General features: G+C 48.4%; 2 protein-coding genes across 2 annotated transcripts; one reads left to right on the top strand and one right to left on the bottom strand.

Annotated features, from left to right (window-relative positions):
• The first annotated feature begins 4,062 nt into the window (after positions 1-4,062).
• On the top strand, positions 4,063-10,166 carry LOC119921891 (putative olfactory receptor 14L1). Its single transcript, XM_038741874.1, has 5 exons — positions 4,063-4,069; positions 4,215-4,237; positions 4,636-4,728; positions 7,574-7,637; positions 9,496-10,166. The coding sequence occupies exons 1-5, from the start codon at positions 4,063-4,065 to the stop codon at positions 10,164-10,166; spliced, it is 858 nt and encodes a 285-aa protein (XP_038597802.1).
• Positions 10,167-11,628: 1,462 nt separating this feature from the next.
• On the bottom strand, positions 11,629-13,637 carry LOC119921890 (vomeronasal type-1 receptor 90-like). The gene is made up of 3 exons (XM_038741872.1): positions 13,179-13,637; positions 12,881-13,070; positions 11,629-11,672 (listed from the first exon to the last, which is right to left on the bottom strand). Exons 1-3 carry the CDS (start codon positions 13,635-13,637, stop codon positions 11,629-11,631), a joined length of 693 nt encoding a protein of 230 aa, XP_038597800.1.
• Between the last annotated feature and the right edge of the window lie 5,797 nt (positions 13,638-19,434).

The raw sequence follows: 19,434 nt of genomic DNA, 5'->3' as shown, positions 1-19,434 counted from the left end.
GCCCCCGATCCCCCGCCCCCGGCTATTGGAATAATACAAGAAATAACCCTTGATAAACCCTGGCGGACCCTCGTAGTTGAGGGAAAGCCCCTTAAAGGGCTCCTGGACACCGGGGCCGATCGCTCCGTTATTCAGGATTGCTGCTGGGCAGCGGAGTGGCCACTAGCAAACCACTCGATGGGGGTGCAAGGCGTGGGGGGACTGCAAGCCGCAAGAGAGGCGGGCCGTTCGTTGATTTGGTCTTGCCGGGGAAGGCAAGGTGCGTTCGTCCCGCTGTGCGTTCAAGGGCTCCGTATGAATCTGTGGGGTAGAGATGTGCTGCAGGGGCTGGGAGCCCACCTTATAGATGAAGCTGATCCTTTTTAGGTGGGGCCACTGTGTTCCGGGGCTTGTCAACACCCCCACTGGTATGGCTTCCACACCCACCGGTATGGGTGGACCAGTGGCCCCTGACCAAGGACAAGCTACAGGCGTTGAGGGAATTAGTTGCGCACCAATTTGCACAGGGGCACCTAGGGGAATCGTTCAGCCCCTGGAATGCCCCCGTATTCGTTATAAAAAAGAAAGCCGCAGGGAAGTGGCGCTTCCTCATGGATTTAAGAAAAATCAATGCGCTCATTGTGCCAATGGGAACCCTACAACCCGGATTGCCCTCCCCTAACATGATTCCAAAAAATCACCAGATCCGGGTGATAGATATTAAGGACTGCTTTTACAGCATCCCGTTACACCCTGACGACAGGGTGAAGTTTGCTTTTACTTTCCCGAGGCCAAATTTCGCGGAACCAGCTCTCCGGTACCAGTGGAAGGTGCTGCCACAGGGCATGTCTTGTAGTCCCACCATATGCCAGTGGTTCGTGGGGCGGATACTAGCCCCTTTCCGCAAGGAATACCCGGGGGCGACGATCGTCTATTACATGGACGACATCCTTCTGGGTATGCCAGACCAGGGACGGGTACAGACGCTCACCCGGCGGGTGGTGGCTGCCCTCGCGGCCCAGGGTTTATTCGTAGCACCTGAGAAGGTACAAGACTCAGCCCCGTACACGTACCTTGGGTTTGACGTCACCGAGACCCGGGTGACTCAAAGACCACCCCAAATGACACCCGAAAATACGTCACGTTAAACGATATGCAGGGTTTGGTAGGGAAGATTCAATGGATGCGCGCGAGAACGCCCATCCCCTCCGCCCTCATGCAACCCCTGTACGATCTCTTAAAAGGAGACCCCAATCTTAAATCGCACCGCGAATGGACGGAGTCCGCGAAAAGCGCACTCCGAGAAATCACACAGCGGTTGGCGGGTAGCCATACTTGTCGAGCTGAACCCCACCTCCCCATGGAGGTCACGATATTTCGGGAGGGTAGCCTTTTCGCGGCTATTCACCAAGGAGCCGAGATTCTCGAATGGTGTTATCCTTGAAACCCCTCCCGTGTTCTCCCAAAGGAGACTGAGCTTCTCGGTCGCTTTTGCCAGAACGCCATACAGAGGGTAGTGGCGCTTTCGGCCACTTACCCTATAGTCCATGTCGGGATAGCCATGGGAGACCTTGAGGCGATAGCCAGGGACAGCTTCCTGTGGGCCATGCTCCTACAACAGGCCACCTTTACGGAACGCTCCCCGTTGACTCTTAGCCACTTATACGAGGGATCGGACATTCTGACCCCTCGGGTGATTTCCAATACTCCGGTCGGAGGAGACAATGTCTTTACGGACGCCACCAAGGAACAGCGGGCGGCGGTTTTCAATCAGACCACCGGTGCCTTGTCGGTGCTCGACACACCATACGGCTCGACTCAGCGAAATGAACTTTTCGCTATCATATGGGTAATGACTAACTACCCCCAGGCGATCAACATTATCTCGGATAGCCTGTATGCCGTTAATCTTGCCCGGCGAATCGAAACCTCCATACTTTTTGACAGGCACTCGGAGATTGGGAACATGATCTCTCAGCTTCAGGCTGCCGTAGCGGCTAGGGGATGTAAGGTATACCTCATGCACGTCCGTTCCCACACGGACGGACAAGGGCCGATCTTTGACGGCAACCGAACTGTGGATGCCAGCCTACACCCCACAGGGCCGTCGCTAATGGGGCTGGATGCCGCGGCTGCGGCGCATAGGGAGTTCCATCTCCCGGCTACCTCGCTCCGCCGGCTGTATGGGATCACTAGAGAGGAAGCCCGGTCTATTGTCCGGCGCTGTACTCGCTGTCTTCCGTTCACCCCACAGCCGGCAGGGTCGACGGGTGTGAACCCCCGGGGACTCACGCCGAGCGAGCTGTGGCAAATGGATGTCACCCATTGGGGGACCTCCACGATTCATATGACCATTGACACCTTCTCCGGATTCATGCTGGCGACACGCCAAGCCGTAGAAGCCGCAAGACATGTGCAAAACCACTTATACCATTGCTTTGCCACTATAGGCACACCCCAGGAGATAAAGACCGATAATGGCCCCTGTTATGTCTCTAAAGCCATGTCCCTCTTTTTCTCCTCCTTGGCATCTCCCATGTTACCGGGATACCTTACAACCCCGACGGCCAGGGTATAGTGGAAAGGGCAAACAGGACGCTGAAAACTCTCCTGCAAAAGCAGGGGGTGGGGAAGCGGGTCACGCAGTGTGCCCTAGACAAGGCTACGTGCACCCATAACTTTCTATCTGTTGATCGGGAGACGGGACTCTCCCCCGCCATGCGGCAACTCTGCCACAGGTCCACGACCGTGGAACCCCGGCGCCATCACCCGCACGCACGCACTATGAGGCGAGCGATGTGGCGTACTGTGGAGGGCGATTGGCGCGGTCCTGATCCGGTACTAATTCGGGGTCGAGGGTATGCTTTTATCTCCACAGGTGACGGCCCCGTTTGGATCTCCTCGCGACACCTCCGCCTCGTCGAGGAAGACGATGCCCAGCCGCAGGGGAAGTCCCAGCGCCCTGATTTCCCTCCTCCTCCCCCTCCTTCCCCTTCCCCTTCTTCTTCCCGGGGGCGCGGTGGGGAGGGAGGCCGGGACACGGATTAACTGGACTGCTCTGGTAAATAGCCACCTGAAGGATGTTGAGGAGCAGAGCGGGGTTTGGAGGTGGGCCGTCCTCGCCAATGCGCCTTTGTTACGCATGGTCTCCTGGAGGGAGGACTCCCCCCAACTCTCATTTCAAGGGAACGTGACCAAGCTCACGGGCCAGCACCGGGGTCAGTCCCCAGACACTGACCAGCGTGAGATCCATATTCGGGGCTCTATCTTGCGCAGCACTGGTCCCCCCATATGCTATACACCGGCAATGGGGCTTTCTCGAACCAGCCCGAGGTAACCAGATCTTGCTTGCGGTTGCTAAATTTTACTTCTACACTGGAAGTCACCATACCCCAAGGTCAGGGGCACCCCACACACCGAAACCTTACCCTGCTGGGGATCCACGGCACACTTCAGTGCAACCCCGGTGGCACAAAATCCAGCGAGGGAAGCGGGGGGTATTTTGGCCCTATCCGAAATGCGAGCTCGCTCCCTGGTCCTGGGAGAATGTGCGCTGAGGGTCGGGGTGGGGTTTGGTTGCCTCTAACTGACTGTTCCACGGGCATATTCCGCTGTATTCCCCATAATGATAACGGTACCCTCCTGCTCTCCTGGGATAACCACATTGGGGACCGCACATATACGGAGGCGGCCGCACCAGGGCTTTATGCGCTACCGTGGGGGACGCACCACCCCGGTCTCTGGAAAGCCTTTACTTCCCTGCGCTCCCCCACCGCGACTGTCAGGGTCCGCTTGTGCGCCTGCCCTGACGGGGCGACGTGCCAGGATTACCCTTTCTCGGTGTATCGTATTATTTTCCGTGAGGGTCTGAACGTTTCCCTGCACTTGCAGGGCAATTGTGCCGACCATGATTATGTCTTTCAAGGGAACGCCCTTATCCCTGCCCCTTACGTGCTTATAGCCTGCCCAAGTACTGACCCCAGCTGGAACCTTACTGCCTCCCGGTTAGCTTATGGCGACTTTTCCTTGTCCACCACGGGTTCCTCACAATGCGTCCTTATGTCTCGGGCGTGACCCATGACCATGGAGGGTGCGGCAGATTACGCTGTTTGGCTGGTCCGGCGGCCCCGCTACACCCTTATACCTGTTAAGTCCGCTGACCCTTGGTTTTCCCAGGCCTCCGACCATCGATGGCACACCCTAGCGACCCGCTTGCGCGGCTTGCGCAACCGCAGGGAATAGTTTGAGGCCATGCTGGGTATCGCGAACCTGACGTTTTCCGCCTTCCAGGAATGGCAAATCCTGAATCTGTACGATCGGACTGGTTTCCTCGCGTCTCAGCTCTCGGCCTTCATGCACTCCACCCAACTGGCGTGGGGGGTTCAGCGTCACCTGGACGCTTCCCTGCAGCAGGAGCTGATAGGCCTTGAGCACGTGATCGAGACGCTCGGCGACGAGGTTCGCCTCCTGTCCCTACGGCAGGCGGTGAAATGCGACTACCGGTATCGGCATGTCTGCGTGCTTCCGCTCCGCTGCAATGCCACCAACTCTTCGTTCCCTGCCTCCTGGGACGGAGTAAAGAAACACCTGGAGGGACTTTTCCTGGCCGCCAACGTGACCGGCGAGTTACAGGAACTGTGCCGCCTTATCGACGAGCTCAACGCCCAGTCGCTGCGCTTCTCCAAGGATTGGGACGACCTCGGCCGCGGTGAGGACGCGGTGGAGGAACTTTGGGACTGGATCAAACATGTGACGCCAGGGGGATTGGCCCCTTGGCTGGTCTCGATCCTTGCCGCCACTGGGGGGGTCTTGCTTTTGCTCATGTACCTCCCGTGCCTCCTTCGTCTCTTTTGCTCCATTGTTGCCCGGGTGGTCTGCGAGATTAAGGTCGAGATGCTCCCATTGCGCGGACGCCCTTAGCGGTCCCCGCCATAACGGGAGGGGGACACGTAGGGAGCGGGGGAAGGCGATGAGACAGGCAGTATGTGCACACAAACCGTACCCAACGGCTCAAAGCCAAACAGACTCAACAACAGGAGATAAAGAGACCAGGGCAAGAAAAGCAAGCTTGCACCTGCAAGGCTCGGAGGCAACCTCAAGGCCATATCTGCGGCCAGCGATGGTTGGCAATGGGTGGCTGGGGGCGAGCCAGAGCAAACGCTTCGTGACTGGACAGAGCTGTTGTTAGGCTAGTGGCTGGAGGGCGGTCAAAGCCTCGATACGCCATCTCCCGAGAAAACCCTGCCCCCGGGCAACGGGGGGTATAAGAGACGAACAAGACAAGGGGGGGTACACACACAGGTGCCCTCTCTCCCTCCCTTTCTCTCTCTCTCTCGTCCTCTCTCTCTTTATTAACTATGTAATCGCTGATAGCAAATAAACGGCAACCAAGCTTTGGACCTCTGGCTGACTCTTCCTGGTGTGAACGCGCGGCCCGCGTCCGGAGACGTCCGAAGACCCGGAGAGGGTAAGAACCCTAGAGTTGCCCCCGAAACCCCGGGGAGCAACGATTAACCTGTTCCATCTGACTGTCATTCAGCCTTCCAGACTGCCCTCGTTTCAGAAAAAAATCAGCATTTCCATATGGTAAGCGTCAAGGGACTGTGACGAGTTTGTGTAAGCAAACAGACTCAGTAGCCTTTCGGTGTACAGCAGGAAATAATCTAAAATCTTTGTCTGTCTCCCCCATTAGATTGAAAGATTCTTGAGGGCAGGGAACATGTGCCTTGATTTGTTAGATGATATTTGTTAAGCACTTACATTGTGCCAGACACTGTACTAAGTTCTGGGTTAAGGTCCTTGAGGTCAGGGAAGTGTACCTTGCTTCTGTTTAACTCTTCCAAGATCGTTGTAGGCAGGAAATGTTTCTACCAATCCTTTTATATTGTACTTCCCCAAATATTTAGTACAGTGCACTGTACACAGTAAACATGATTGATTGAGTGAGTGAGTGAGTGACTGAGTGGACATTGAAAGCCAATGATTCACTGATTGATCAATATAATTTCCAAGCTTTTGTTCCAATCTGATCCAAAATGGGCCCCTGATATATGTAGGAACAGAAAGGGGGAAAGTAGTCAAAGATAGAAAACTGATAAGTTAACTATTTGTCATCCAACAACATATGGACAGAATGGTCTTTTAATGATAATCACATTTGTTATAATATAGTAATGGTATTGACACCTGTATACTTGTTTTGTTTTCTTGTCTTTTTCCCCGTTCTAGACTGTGATCCTGTTGTTGGGTAGAAACCGTCTCTATATGTTGCCGAATTGTACTTCCCAAGCGCTTAGTACAGTGCTCTGCACACAGAAAGCGCTCAATAAATACAACTGAATGAATGAATAACAATTATATTTATTATAGAATAATGACTTGTTAAGCATCTACTATGTGCTAAGCACTGTACTAAGTGATGTGATAGATATAGTAGGTAGATGGGGTATATAGTGCTGGAGAAGCAGCGTACCTTAGTGGAAAGAGGTTGTGCTTGGGAGTCAGAGGTCGTGGGTTCTAATGCTGCTTATGTCAGCTGTGTGACTTTGGTCAAGTCACTTAACTTCTCTGGGCCTCAGTTCCCTCATCTGTAAAATGGGAATGAAGCCTATGAGCCCTACATGTGACATCCTGATTACCGTGTATCTACTCCAATGCTTAGAACAGTGCTTTAACATAGTAAGCAGATAAAAATGTCATCATAACTGCTAGACTGTGAACCCGTTGTTGGGTAGGGACCGTCTCTATATGTTGCCGTTTTGTACTTCCCAAATGCTTAGTAGAGTGCTCTGCACACAGTAAGTGCTCAATAAATACGATTGAATGAATGGAGAAACACAATGGCCAAGTGGATGAAGCATGGGCCTGGGAGTCAGAAGAACCTTGGTTCTAATCTCAGCCCTGCCACATGTCTGCTGTATGACCTTGGGCAAGTGTCACCCGTTGCCCGGGGACCAGTTTGTTCGGGAACTAGTTTGGAGAGAGAGACTGGAAACAGAAAGGCTGAGTTTTATACGAAATTTATTTCACGAGAAGAATTGAATTATTTGATTATCTTGGACATGGCAAAATGAACCTCTCTTTTGGGAGGAATATAATTATTTAGTGATATTAGAGCTTTCCTATCGGGAGGAATATAATTATGTGTTACTGGAACGTGGTAAAACACCCAGGTCCCACACAGGAGGAATTCACTTATTGTTTGCATGTGGTGAGGCGGCTAGCTCCCACCCACTTGCACTTCCCACTTAGGATGAATACACTTAGAAATTACCCACCTGTGGCGAGGCGCCTAGCTTCCAGCCCCACAAACGTTCAGCGGGACACTCAGCCATCCCAAGGCTCTTCACGTGGTGCAGGCAGAGCGGGCATCCCAAGCTCTGGGCAGAGGTGATCCACAGCCGGTTGCTACAAGTTTTGTTCCACTGCACAAAAGGTCAGGGGCCGCAGGTATTCATCACCTGTGTTCCTAGGCTACTCCAGATTCTGGCCTCAGTTTATCCAATCTCTGCCCTCCCCCTGTCCTCTATACTAATTTGATTGGCAAGGGGGTAAGGGGCACTTTCTGAATTATTGGCTTGGGCTGTCAATTTAGCTGTTTTGGTTGCAGGGGCGGTATCCCACCCACATTTCTGAGTTCTGCCTTAACGGCTCGGGCAGTCACGAGATAGCATTTGACTTTTAGATGATGGGTACCCCGGTTTCATCTTGGCACAGCAAGTCGCTTCACTCTTATGTGCCTAAGTTACCTCATCTGCAAAATGTGGATTAAGAATGTGAGCCCCATGTGAGACACTGACTGTGTACAATCTTGTATCTGTCCCAGCACTAGTACTGTTCCTGGCACATAGCATTTAACAAAAACAACTAAAAAAGAAAGGTATGACTGTATTAGAATCTGATTTTCTTGCATCTAGGCCAGCACTCAGTGCATTGCCTGGAACATCGTAAACACTTTACAAATTCCCCAACTATTGTCATTAATCCCTCAAGTGCTTAGTACCACACTGTGCACACAGTAAGCAATCAATAAATACCACTGATTGTTGATTCAGAGAGGGGTCAGGAGGAAAGTTTGTCTTCTTTTAGCAACTTCCACAGTTCCTCCTTCCCAATTCCTATACATCTGCGGCTAGCAGCATGACTCTCACAGCTCATTATAGGTATATTGAGATAGACGAAACCAGTGTCCACTAGGCCCAAAAGAAGGTAATGCCTAATGGATAATTATGGCATTCGTTAAGCACTTACTATGTGCCAATCACTGTACTAACCCCTGGGGAACTGTACTAGGTATCCTAGGCATCAACTACTAGTATCAAGAGACATTTTTTATTACTTCAAAACTAGTACTTAACTATCCCGAAAGTAATTAGATTTTCTAGGCAAACAGCAAGGAAAAAACAAAGTTCTTGGAGCTAGATGGAGGAAGCTCTATTTCACGAATATTGAGCTGGTATAGTGGTACCTTTCTATGCCCCTTTCAGTATGTGGTAATACCTAGACCAAGCAACACGGCCTAGTGAAAAAAGCATGAGCCTGGGAGTCAGAGGAGCTGGGTTCTAATCCTGCTATGCCAATTACCTGTAGTGTGACCTCGGACAAGTCACTTAATTTCCCTGTGCCTCAGTTCTCTCATTCCCAAAATCGGGATTCAATACCTGTTCTCCCTCCTACTGAGACTTTGAGCCCCAGGTGGGACCTGATTATCTTGAATCTACACCAGTGCTAAGACTATACTTGGCACATAGAGAAGGAGCGTGGCTCAGTGGAAAAGAGCACGGGCTTTGAGATCAGAGGTCATGGGTTCAAATCCCAGCTCTGCCAATTGTCAGCTGTGTGACTTTGGGCAAGTCACTTAACTTCTCTGTGCCTCAGTAACCTTATCTGTAAAATGGGGATGAAGACTGTGAGCCCCCCGTGGGACAACCTGATCACCTTGTAGCCTTCCCAGCGCTTTTAACAGTGCTTTGCACGTAGTAAGCGCTTAATAAATGCCATTATTATTATAGTAAGCATTTCACAAATACCGTAATTATTATTATTTTTACTAGTGCTAGGAATCTGAGCCCAGAAGTATTACACTCTAAGAGACCAAGCAGAGTTATGGGAAGGAGGAATTGAAAGGCAACCTTTGTCAAAATCTCCTGTACTTTCTTGTAGTTTTTGCCCACATGGGGACCTTTGTCACAACTGTTTTCAGTTGTTCAATAAACTATGTGTTCTTGTGTCGCAAAACAGAAGTTTCCTCCAAACTTTCCATTCACTCGGCCAATGGCACTGTGGTGATGGGATTCCTGCTGCTGGGTTTCTCGGAGGTCCGAGAGCTGCAGCTGGTCCATGCCACTCTGTTTCTCCTGGTCTACCTGGCGGCTCTAACAGGGAATCTCCTCATCGTCGCTGTCAAAAACACTTGACCATCGCCTCGACACCCCCATGTACTTATTCCTCAGGAACCTGTCCGTCCTGGACCTCTGCTTATCTCTGTCACTGTCCCCAAATCTTTATTCAATTCAGTGACAAACAAGAACTCCATTTATTTCAAGGGCTGCATTCTGCAAGTGTTTTTCTTTGTTTCGGATGTTGTCTCTGAGTTGTACCTGCTCACAGTGATGTCCAACGACTGCTACGCTGCCATGTGCCACCCCTTGCGCTATGAGGTTTTCATGAACAGAGGGACTTGTGAGAAGATGGCAGCCACCTCCTGGCTCAGTGGTGGCCTCTTCGGTCTCATGGACACAGCTGCCACCTTCTCTGAACCTTTCAGTGGACCTCAAATGATCCAGCAGTTCTTCGCTGATGTCCCCCAGCTTCTGAAGCTCTCTAGTCCCCCAGAAAACACACGTGAATATTCACTCATTGTCCTGTCTGCCAGTTCATTCACCGTCTGTTTCGTGTACATAACCGCCTCGTATGTCCGCCTCTTCTCAGCCGTGCTGAGGATGCCATCAGCAGAGGGCCGGTCCAAAACCTTCTCAACCAGCCTTCCCCATCTCATCGTTGTGACTTTCTTCGTATCCACGGGTGTTTCTGAATATCTAATTCCATCCTCAAATTGTCCATCGGGACTAGACTTGCTTCTGTTCATTTTCTATTCCATAGTGCTCCTGGGTCTGAACCCTGACATCTACAGCTTGAGGAAACAGGCTATGGAAGCTGCTCTAGAGTGGATGTTATGCCCGGAATAATAATGATAACTGTGGCACTTGTTAAGCACTTACTGTGTGCCAGTTACTGTACTAAGCACTGGGGTAGATACAAACAAATCGGGTTGGACACAGTCCCTGTCCCACGTGGGGCTCACAGTTTCAATCTCCATTTTACAGATGAGGTAACTGAGGCACAGAGAAGTGAAAGGACTTGCCCAAGGTTCCACAATAAACAAGTGGCAGAGCTGGGATTAGAACCTATGACCTTCTGACTCCACATCCCGTGCTCTATCCACTACATCAAGCTGCTTCTCATAATGGTTCTCTAACAGAAAATAGGCTCTAACAGAAAATGACCATTGCTTCTGGAACAGGTCAATCATTCGTCCTGAGAGCTGAAAATCATCTTGCCCCAAGGTGAGGCGAATTGACAAATCTCCCCTTCTACTTTATTGGCAAAAGGGTCTGTCTCCCTCTCCTCATACACTATCCTGTCCCCATTCCCTGCTCTCCTCCTGTCCTAGATTGTAAACTCCTTGTGGGCAGGGATAATGTCTATCAACTCTGTTGTACCGTACTTTTCCCAACACTTGGTGCAGAGCTTGGAACACAGTAAGTGCTCAGTAAATACCACTGATGGATTGATTATATTTGTTGGGAATTTTTTGACTGTTGATTAAGGGATTACTTGATTGATGATTGACTAACTGATTATTTCCCCTAGCAGGAATTCATTTCAATGTCCATCTCCCCCTCTAGACCGTAAACGTTCTGTGGGTGGGGTTTGCATCTACCAACTCGGTTCTATTGTACTCCTCCAGGTGCTTGGTACAGTGATCTGCACACAGTAAGCACTCAATAAACACCATTGATTGATTGACTATAAGCTTATTGTATGCATGCAGGGCATGTGTTTACCAACTCTCTGGTACTGTAGTCTCCCAAGGTCTTAGTAAGGCGCTCTGCACATAGTAAGCACTCAATAAAATATCACTGATTGATAAGAACTGGTCTCCCTGATGTTTGTAACACCCAACCCCTTGACCCACGCCCTGGACCCCAGAACATGTCACCTCTCAGAAACACTTGCTTTTCTACTCCTCCCATATTGAATCCTTTCACCTTTCCCTCTCCATTGGCTATTGTTCTAGTTTCAAGAATCAGCATAGCCTAGTGGAAGGAGCCGGGGCCTCAGAGAGGACCCGGGTTCTAATCCCAGCTCCATCACCTGTCTGCGTTGTGACCTTGAAGAAGTCGCTTTACTTCTCTGGGCTTCAGTTCCCTCATCTGTAAAACGGGGAATCAGTACCTAGCTCCCTCCTACTTAGAATGTGAGACCCATGAGGGACCTGATGATCTTGTATGTACAGCAGTGCTTAATACGTAGTTAGTACTTGACAAATATCATTATTTTCTCAGACTTCTTTCTGGGTTGGAAATTCTGTGATGATGAAGATGAAGATGATGATAGGAATTTGAGAGTTAGGGAGGTTTGGAGGGGTCAGAGGGGTTGCTGGATGAAATCGTTAGGGGCAAAGAAATTATCTGAATTTAAAAAAGGCAAGGGCTCCAGACCTTCTTATAAAGAGAGTTGCACTCCTCTACAGAGGGACATATAGAAATGGCGTATCAAGGTGCCCCAGAATTTCATTCTCAAGAACAACATCCTTACTTCACCAATCCTTTCTGCTCCATTGCTTTATTAAAATTGTATTTGTTAAGCACTTACTATTTGTCAAGCACTTTTCTAAACATTGTGTTAGATACAAGTTAGTCAAATCGGTCATAATCCCTGCCCCACAAGGGGCTCACAGTCTAAGTATTGAATTTTACAGTTGATGAAACTGAGGCCCAGAGAATTGAAGTGACTTGCCCAAGGTCATACAGCAGAGAAGTGGCAAAGCAAGGATTAGAACCCAAGTCCTCTGACTCTATCACCGCCTGTTCGATCCCTTGAGCTCACTTGCTCCTTCTTAATTCTGCAAGGTAGCACCACCCATCCTTATCACAGGAGACAGTGCGTTCATCTTGCAATCTGAAAGTCCTGAATTTAAGTCGCAGTTGTGGTGGACGCTGTTTCTTTATAATGGTATTTGGTAAGTGCTTACTATGTGCCAGGTACTGTACTAAGCGCTGAGGTAGATACAAATAGAGAAGCAGTGTGGCTCAGTGGAAAGAGCACGGGCTTTGGAGCAAGAGGTCATGGGTTCAAATCCCGACTCCGCCACTTGTCAGCTGTGTGACTTTGGGCATGTCACTTAACTTTTCTGTGCCTCAGTTACCTCATCTGCAAAATGGGGATGAAGACTGTGAGCCCCCCGTGGGACAACCTGATCACCTTGTAACCTCCCCAGTGCTTAGAACAGTGCTTTGCACATAGTAAGTGCTTAATAAATGCCATCATTATTATTGTTATTATTATTATTATTAATTAAACAAGTTGGCCAAACTCCATGTCCCACACGGGGCTCATGGTCTTATTTCCTATTTCACAGACCAGGTAACTGAGGTACAGGGAAGCTAAGTGACCTGTGACTTGCCCAATGCCACACAACAGGAACGTGGCAGAGCTGGGATTAGGACCCAGGTCCTTCTGACTTCCAGGTATGTACTCTCTTCACTAGGCCATGTTGCTACCTCAGGAAGGATCCCTCAGTATAAAAGACGAACCTGGGAAGGATATAGGTTCCTCACAGAGATGGAACCTTCTCTTCCTCAAATGTCTTCCCAAAACCTGGCTAGCTTGGAGCTACTGCTTAGCAGCAAGATGGAGCTGACGGTGGCATAACCGCTGACCACAGACATATTCGCATTCAGAAGGGTGATGTTGTTCCTGAGGGAACTCTCCAGAAACAGTGACAGTATGAAGTCCGTGCAGTAGAAGACCACAAAGCAGCTGACCAGCAACAGGACGGTCTGGGTTGCTCTCATCTCCAGGGATTTCTGAGGAGGCTGGCGGTGGCTGTGGAGATGCCAGACGTTCCGGCTGTGTCAGAAGAGCAGGAGGACCAAGTAGCCACTAGAGCGTCCCATGATTCCCAAGGAGCTAACATCGTGGAGCGCGATGAGGAAGAGGAACAGCCCTACGATGCTGCTGACGGGCTTGATGGAACAGTAGTCATCTCTGAATCTGGATTCGCAGCTGGTCACATTCAGAGATGCAACGGTGTTGAACAGGAGGTTGATGTCCACGATGGAGCTGAGGAGCCACAGGAGGATAAAGATTGGGAGGATATTCTTTTGGACCTGGGTTTTGATCTGGGTCCAGAGAGAAGAACTGGGGCTGATGATCGCAGCCAGGACCATACTTCCGAGGCCTGTGGTGCAGATGGCGAGGCCTCTGTTCAACCAGTACACATAAGCGAACGTCTTACATCCGATGTCCGTCTGCAGGAGCCTCAGATGCTGAGCTGATGCTGGTACAGTGACCATTTTGGTAAGGAACTTCGCGGTGTGGGCCAGGTGGACAATGACCAGGTCCGTGGCCTTCAGCCTGGGTTCCAGGAGCATCGTGGAGACCTATGAGGAGAGAGTTTCCCATGACCCCCACACCGGTTTGGAAGAGAAAGCAGATGCCCTGGAGCACATCATTGGAGAAAGTCAGCATTCTCACTTCTTGGGGTTGGTAGGTAGAGTCTATATTACAGGTATTATTATAATTATATTATAATTATTATAACAATATAATATAATAATATAATAATAATAGCTATAATTCTATTTCTTCTGACAATTTTGACACCTGTATACAAGTCTTTGTTTTATTGTCTGTCTCACCCTTCTAGACTGTGAGCCCGATGTTGGGTAGGGACCGTCTCTATATGTTGCCAACTTGTACTTCCCAAGCGCTTAGTACAGTGCTCTGCACACAGTAAGCGCTCAATAAATACGATTGAAAGAATGAATGAAGAGGAACATAATATATAAAGAAAAGTAAGAGATGCTGTGCAATGCTCACTAGGGAAAATCTGACAGAATCTAGAACACAACAGAACCCTGGACACAGGGCCAAAGAAATTCCAACTATCCTTTAATCGATCTTGTTTACTGAGTGCATACTGTGTGCAGAGAACTGTACTAAGCATTAGGGAGAGTAATAATAATAATAATAATGGTATTTGGTAAGTGCTTACTATATGCTAAGCACTTTTTAAAGCACTCGGGTAGATTCAAGGTAATCAGGTTGTTCCACATGGGGCTCACAGTCTTAATCCCCATTTTACAGATGAGGTAACTAAGGCATAGAGACGTTAAGTGGCTAGAACCCACAACCTCTGACTCCCAACCCCGTGCTCCTTCCACTAAATCACGCAGAGGTGATATACATGGCCCCTACCCAAAACGAGCTTACAGTCTACAAACTGTAGGCATCCAACTTCATCCTCGTCATAATAATAATAATTATTATTATGGAATTTGTTAAACACTTACTACATGCCAAGCACTGCTCTTAGTGCTGAAATAGATACAACATAATCAGATTGGACACATTCCTTGTTCCGGATCACAGTCTAGGAAGTAGGATTTAATTCCCATTTTGCAGATGAGGTAAACGAGGTACAGAGAAGTGAAATGACTTGGCCAGGATCAACACTGGAGACCAGTGGTAGATCCAGAATTAGAACCCAGGTCCTCTAACTCCCAGTACCATGCTCTTTCCATTTAGGCCACGCTGCTTCTCATCACGTCCCATACGGTATAACTCATCATCCCCACAAAACTCTGCCCCAGACTTTCTCATCACCCTAGACAAGATCACCATCGTCCCTGTCTCATAAACTCACAATCTTGGTGTTATTTTCGACTCATCTCCTTCATTCAACCCACATATTCAATCGTTCATCAAATCCTGTCAGCTCTACCTTCACAACATCTATAGAATTTGCCTTTTCGTCTCCGAATAAACTGCTACCACACTGTTCCAAGCACTTTTCTTATTCCACTTCGACTACTGCATCAGCCTCCTTGCTGACCTCCCTGCCTCCTGACTATTCTTCAAGTTCATACTTCACTTCCTGCATCACTTTTCTACAGTGCATATTACAGAAATTTGTTTATCATGCATCAATCAATGGTACTTAATGAACACCTGCTGGGTCAGTCTGTCAGTCAATCATATTTACTGAACCATTACTAAGCACTTGGGAGAATACAATATAATAATATAACATTCATTCATTCATTCAATCGTATTTATTGAACACTTACCGTGTGCAGAGCACTGCATCAAGCACTTGGAAAGTACAATTCAGCAACAAATAAAGATAATCCCTGCCCACAGCGGGCTCACATTGTAGAGGGGGAAATATATCTTAATCAATCGATCAATCGGTTAACGGTATTTATGAGCAATTACTATATGCAACACTTCTCAGGGTCACACCTGGAGAGTTTCCAGTACTCTACCAGTATCAGCTAAGGGAGGGAGAGTCAAGCAAAGGCATAACCATTCCATTTATATCTTGGCCAGTGGCTTGCATGTGGAAGGCAATCTGTTACAAGTCAAACCTCACCCATGCTGGGCAGCAGCAGCATGGAAGAGAGTCGAAGGAGGAGACTCAGGTTTACTGTGCGGAAGGAGGCAATGGTAAACTACGTCTGTATTTCTACCAAGAAAATTGTATGGATACACTATCAGAACGATTGCAAATGGAGAGCGGGGCGTTCTGGGAAAGATGGATCCATGGTGTCTCTATGGGCCGGAAATTACTCAATGGCATAAGACAAGACTATGTGCAGAGCACTGTACTAAGCACTTGGGAGAGTACAACAGAATTAGCAGAAACGTTCCCTGCCCTTAATGAGCTAACAGTCTAAACGGGGAGACAGACAGTAATATGAATGAAACTAAGACTTTATGAAACATTGAAATGTACATAAATGCTGTGGGGTCAAGGGTGGGATAACTGTCAAATGCCCAAAGGCACAATGATCTTGAAGTCTTTTACCTCATATGTAAAATGGGGATGAAGTCTGTAAGCCCCATGCGGGACATGGACTTTGTCCAAACTGATTAGCTTGCATCTACCCCAGTGCCTAGTACAGTGCCTGGCAAATGCCATATATAAATGTAAATAAAAACCCTAGATAATTCATTCAATCATTCAATCATATTTATTGAGCGCATGTTGTGTGCAGAGCACTGCACTAAGCGCTTGGGAAGTACAAATCAGCAACATATAGAAACTGTCCCTACCCAACAACGTGCTCATCAGATTGGACACAGTCCTTGACCCACATAGGTACTCACAGTTTTGATTCTGCATATGAGGTAATTGAGAAACAGAAATCCCCCTCTGATATGTAGGCTCTTTGTGTGCAAGGAATATGTCTAGCAATTGTGTTATATTGTACTCTTCTTAGCGTTTAGTACAGTGGTTTGCACACAGTAAGCATGCAATAAATACTATTGATTCTTTGTCCAAGGTCATGCAGCAGACAAGTGGCAGAAGCAGCATTAGAAACCAGATCCCGTGACTCCAAGATCCAGCTCTATCCACTAGCTGCTACTCATCTTCTTGTCTCCCTCCATCTCCAGTCTCAGATTCTGAGGCAGAAAAAAGTCACTCACCAGGCTAGTGTGTACCAGAGGAATGTGGACATTTCTGAGCCATCAGGGTCTGGTGGTTAGTGAGTTGAAACGACAGTTGTAAAGAAAGATTTCATGAGCTAATCTCCCTCCAGGGCTGCCATAATTCTGTTATTGTTAGGAGCCTGATGCTGTGACATAGGATCAGAGAGGGGGGAGTCCCTAGTAGTGATAAACCACTATTTCCTCATGGCAAAACAGCCAGGAGCAGCTGGGCCCTAACTGTTCTCTGAGCTTCAGGTACTCATCATCAATCGTATTTATTGAGCGCTTACTGTGTGCAGAGCACTGTTGTGATTCTCCATATGAGGTAATTGAGAAACAGAAATCCCCCTCTGAAATGTAGAGTCTGTCAGCGTGGAGCTGTCAAGTGAGGGATGGGGATCTGGAACCCAGGAGAACAAAGGAAAGGAGAGGGTAAAAGTAATAAAAAATGCATTTACCAAGTGCCAATTGTTGAGCTAGATACAAGATTATCAGGTCCCACATGCGATTCACAGTTTAAATCCCCATTTTGCAGATGAGGGATCTGAGGCAGAGCGAAAATAAGTGACTTCCCCAAAGTCATAGCAGACAAGTTGCAGAGCTGGGATTAGAACCCGGAACCTTCTGACTCCTAGGCTCGTACATTTTCCACTCAGCTATCGATTGATTATATTTATTGAATGCTTACTGTGTGCAGAGTACTGCCCTAAGCGCTTGGGAGAGTACAATATAACAGAGTTGGTAGGTGTGTTCCCTGCCCACAAGGAGTTTACAATCTAGAGGGGTAGACAGTAATTAATCAGTTAATCAAAGTATTTATTGAGCACTTACTGTGTGGAAAGCATTGCACTAAGCTTCTGGGTGTGTACAATAAAATTAAGTTGTACTCCACTCTTTACACTGCCTCAGATTGTTGCAATTGGAGGTGGAATGATGGAAATAGTAGAGTAACATTATTCGTTGAGCACCAGTTGGGTCCCATTCACTGTATTAAGTCCTAGGGAAAGTAGTAATATCATTATTATTATTACTATCATTTTATTTGTTATGCAGTTCCTATGTGTCGAGCACGGTTCTAAGCACTGGGTAGATACAAAATTATCTAGCTGGACACAAACCCTGTCCTGCATGGGACTTAGAGTCTAGTTGGGAGTGAGTAGGATTTAATCCCCATTTTACAAATTCTTTCCTTCATTCCTTAATTCATTTAATTGTATTTATTGAGCACTTGCTGCATGCAGAGTACTGTACTAAGCTTTTGGGAGACTACAATAGAACAGTAAAACAGATATATTCCCTGCCTAAAACGAGTTTGCAGTCTAGTGAGGGAGACAGACATTACTATGAATACATTACAGATGGGGAAACAGAGAGCGGGGATCAGTTCACCCAGAAATGAAATTGCCAGAGAAAATCCTCCTCAGGGTGGCTTTCATACCCCGGATCCTCAGACTGTAGATGAGGGGGTTCAGGGTGGGGGGTACCACCGTGTAGAACACGGAAACCAGCAGATCAAGCGTTGAGGGGGTGTCCGAGGGAGGCTTTTAATATGCAAAACCGGCAGTAAAGACAAAAACGTTTGTCACGGCTCCAAAGTGAGACAGGCAGGTGGAGATGCTTCAGCCCGGCCCTCAGTGAACGGGAGTATCAGCAGGATGGAGAAGATGCGGAAGTAATAGGTGGCGATAGCGACAATGGAGAGTGAACCAAAGCCAATAACAGTTGCCATGCTGACATCGATGACAAGATGTGTTTTGGAGCAGGAAATCTTCAACAGGGAGAGGATGTCACAGAAGAACTGCTAGATCAAGTTGGACTCGCAGAAGTTTAACGTGAACGTCCCGACGGAATACATCAATCCAAACAGGCCCCCGCTGAGCCAGGTGGTGGCGGCCATCTTTCCACAGGCCCCTCGGTTCATGATGATGTCATAGTGAAGAGGGCGGCAGATGGCGGCATAGCAGTCATAGGAAATCACCATGAGGACGCACATCTCCGAACCCATGAAAAAAATCACACAAAGGACATGTGTCATACAACCCCAATAATAGAGTGAACATTGGTCAGTCAGGGAGGTGACGTTGGATTTGGGGACGGTGACGGAGATGAGGCAGAGGTCGATGAAGGACAGGTTCCTGAGGAAGACGTTCATGGGGGTATGGAGGTGCCGGTCGAGGGCGGTGGTGGTGATGATGAGGTTATTCCCTGTCAGGGCCACCAGATGGACCAGTAGCAACAGTGTGGCATCGTCCAGATACAGCTCTCAGACCTCCGAGAACCCCGCGAGAAGGAATCCCGTCAGCGTGGTGAGGTTAGCCATGTGGTCTATGGTCTGCCTGAGGGTGCCAAGAAAGAGATTGTGAAGCATCTGGAGCAAACATGTTCAGAAGGATGATTTTGTTGGTCTTCAAGGGAACATAGGGTCCCCTCTTTGAGCCCTGATGTTCATCTTAGACTCTCAAACCGGGCACTCCTCCTCCCTCTGGTCTGGAACTCCTTCCCTATCCAAAAACGCCAGACCACCACTCTCCCCACCTTCAAAACCTTATTAAGTTCACTTCTCCTACAAGAGACCTTCTCTGATTAAGCCCTCTTCTTCCCAACTCCCACTCCCTCTGACCTCTAATATCCTCCCCACCCTCGGCTCCAAAGCACTTAAGTATATAGCTATAATTTATGCATTATAAATTATTTATATTTATGTCTTGCTCCCCCTCTAGACTGTAAGCTCCT

Source organism: Tachyglossus aculeatus, unplaced genomic scaffold (genome assembly GCF_015852505.1).
Source record: "Tachyglossus aculeatus isolate mTacAcu1 unplaced genomic scaffold, mTacAcu1.pri SUPER_32, whole genome shotgun sequence".
NCBI classification, from domain to species: Eukaryota; Metazoa; Chordata; class Mammalia; order Monotremata; family Tachyglossidae; genus Tachyglossus; species Tachyglossus aculeatus.
Note: the sequence above shows the minus strand (reverse complement) of the source record. Positions and strands in the feature narration are given on the sequence as shown.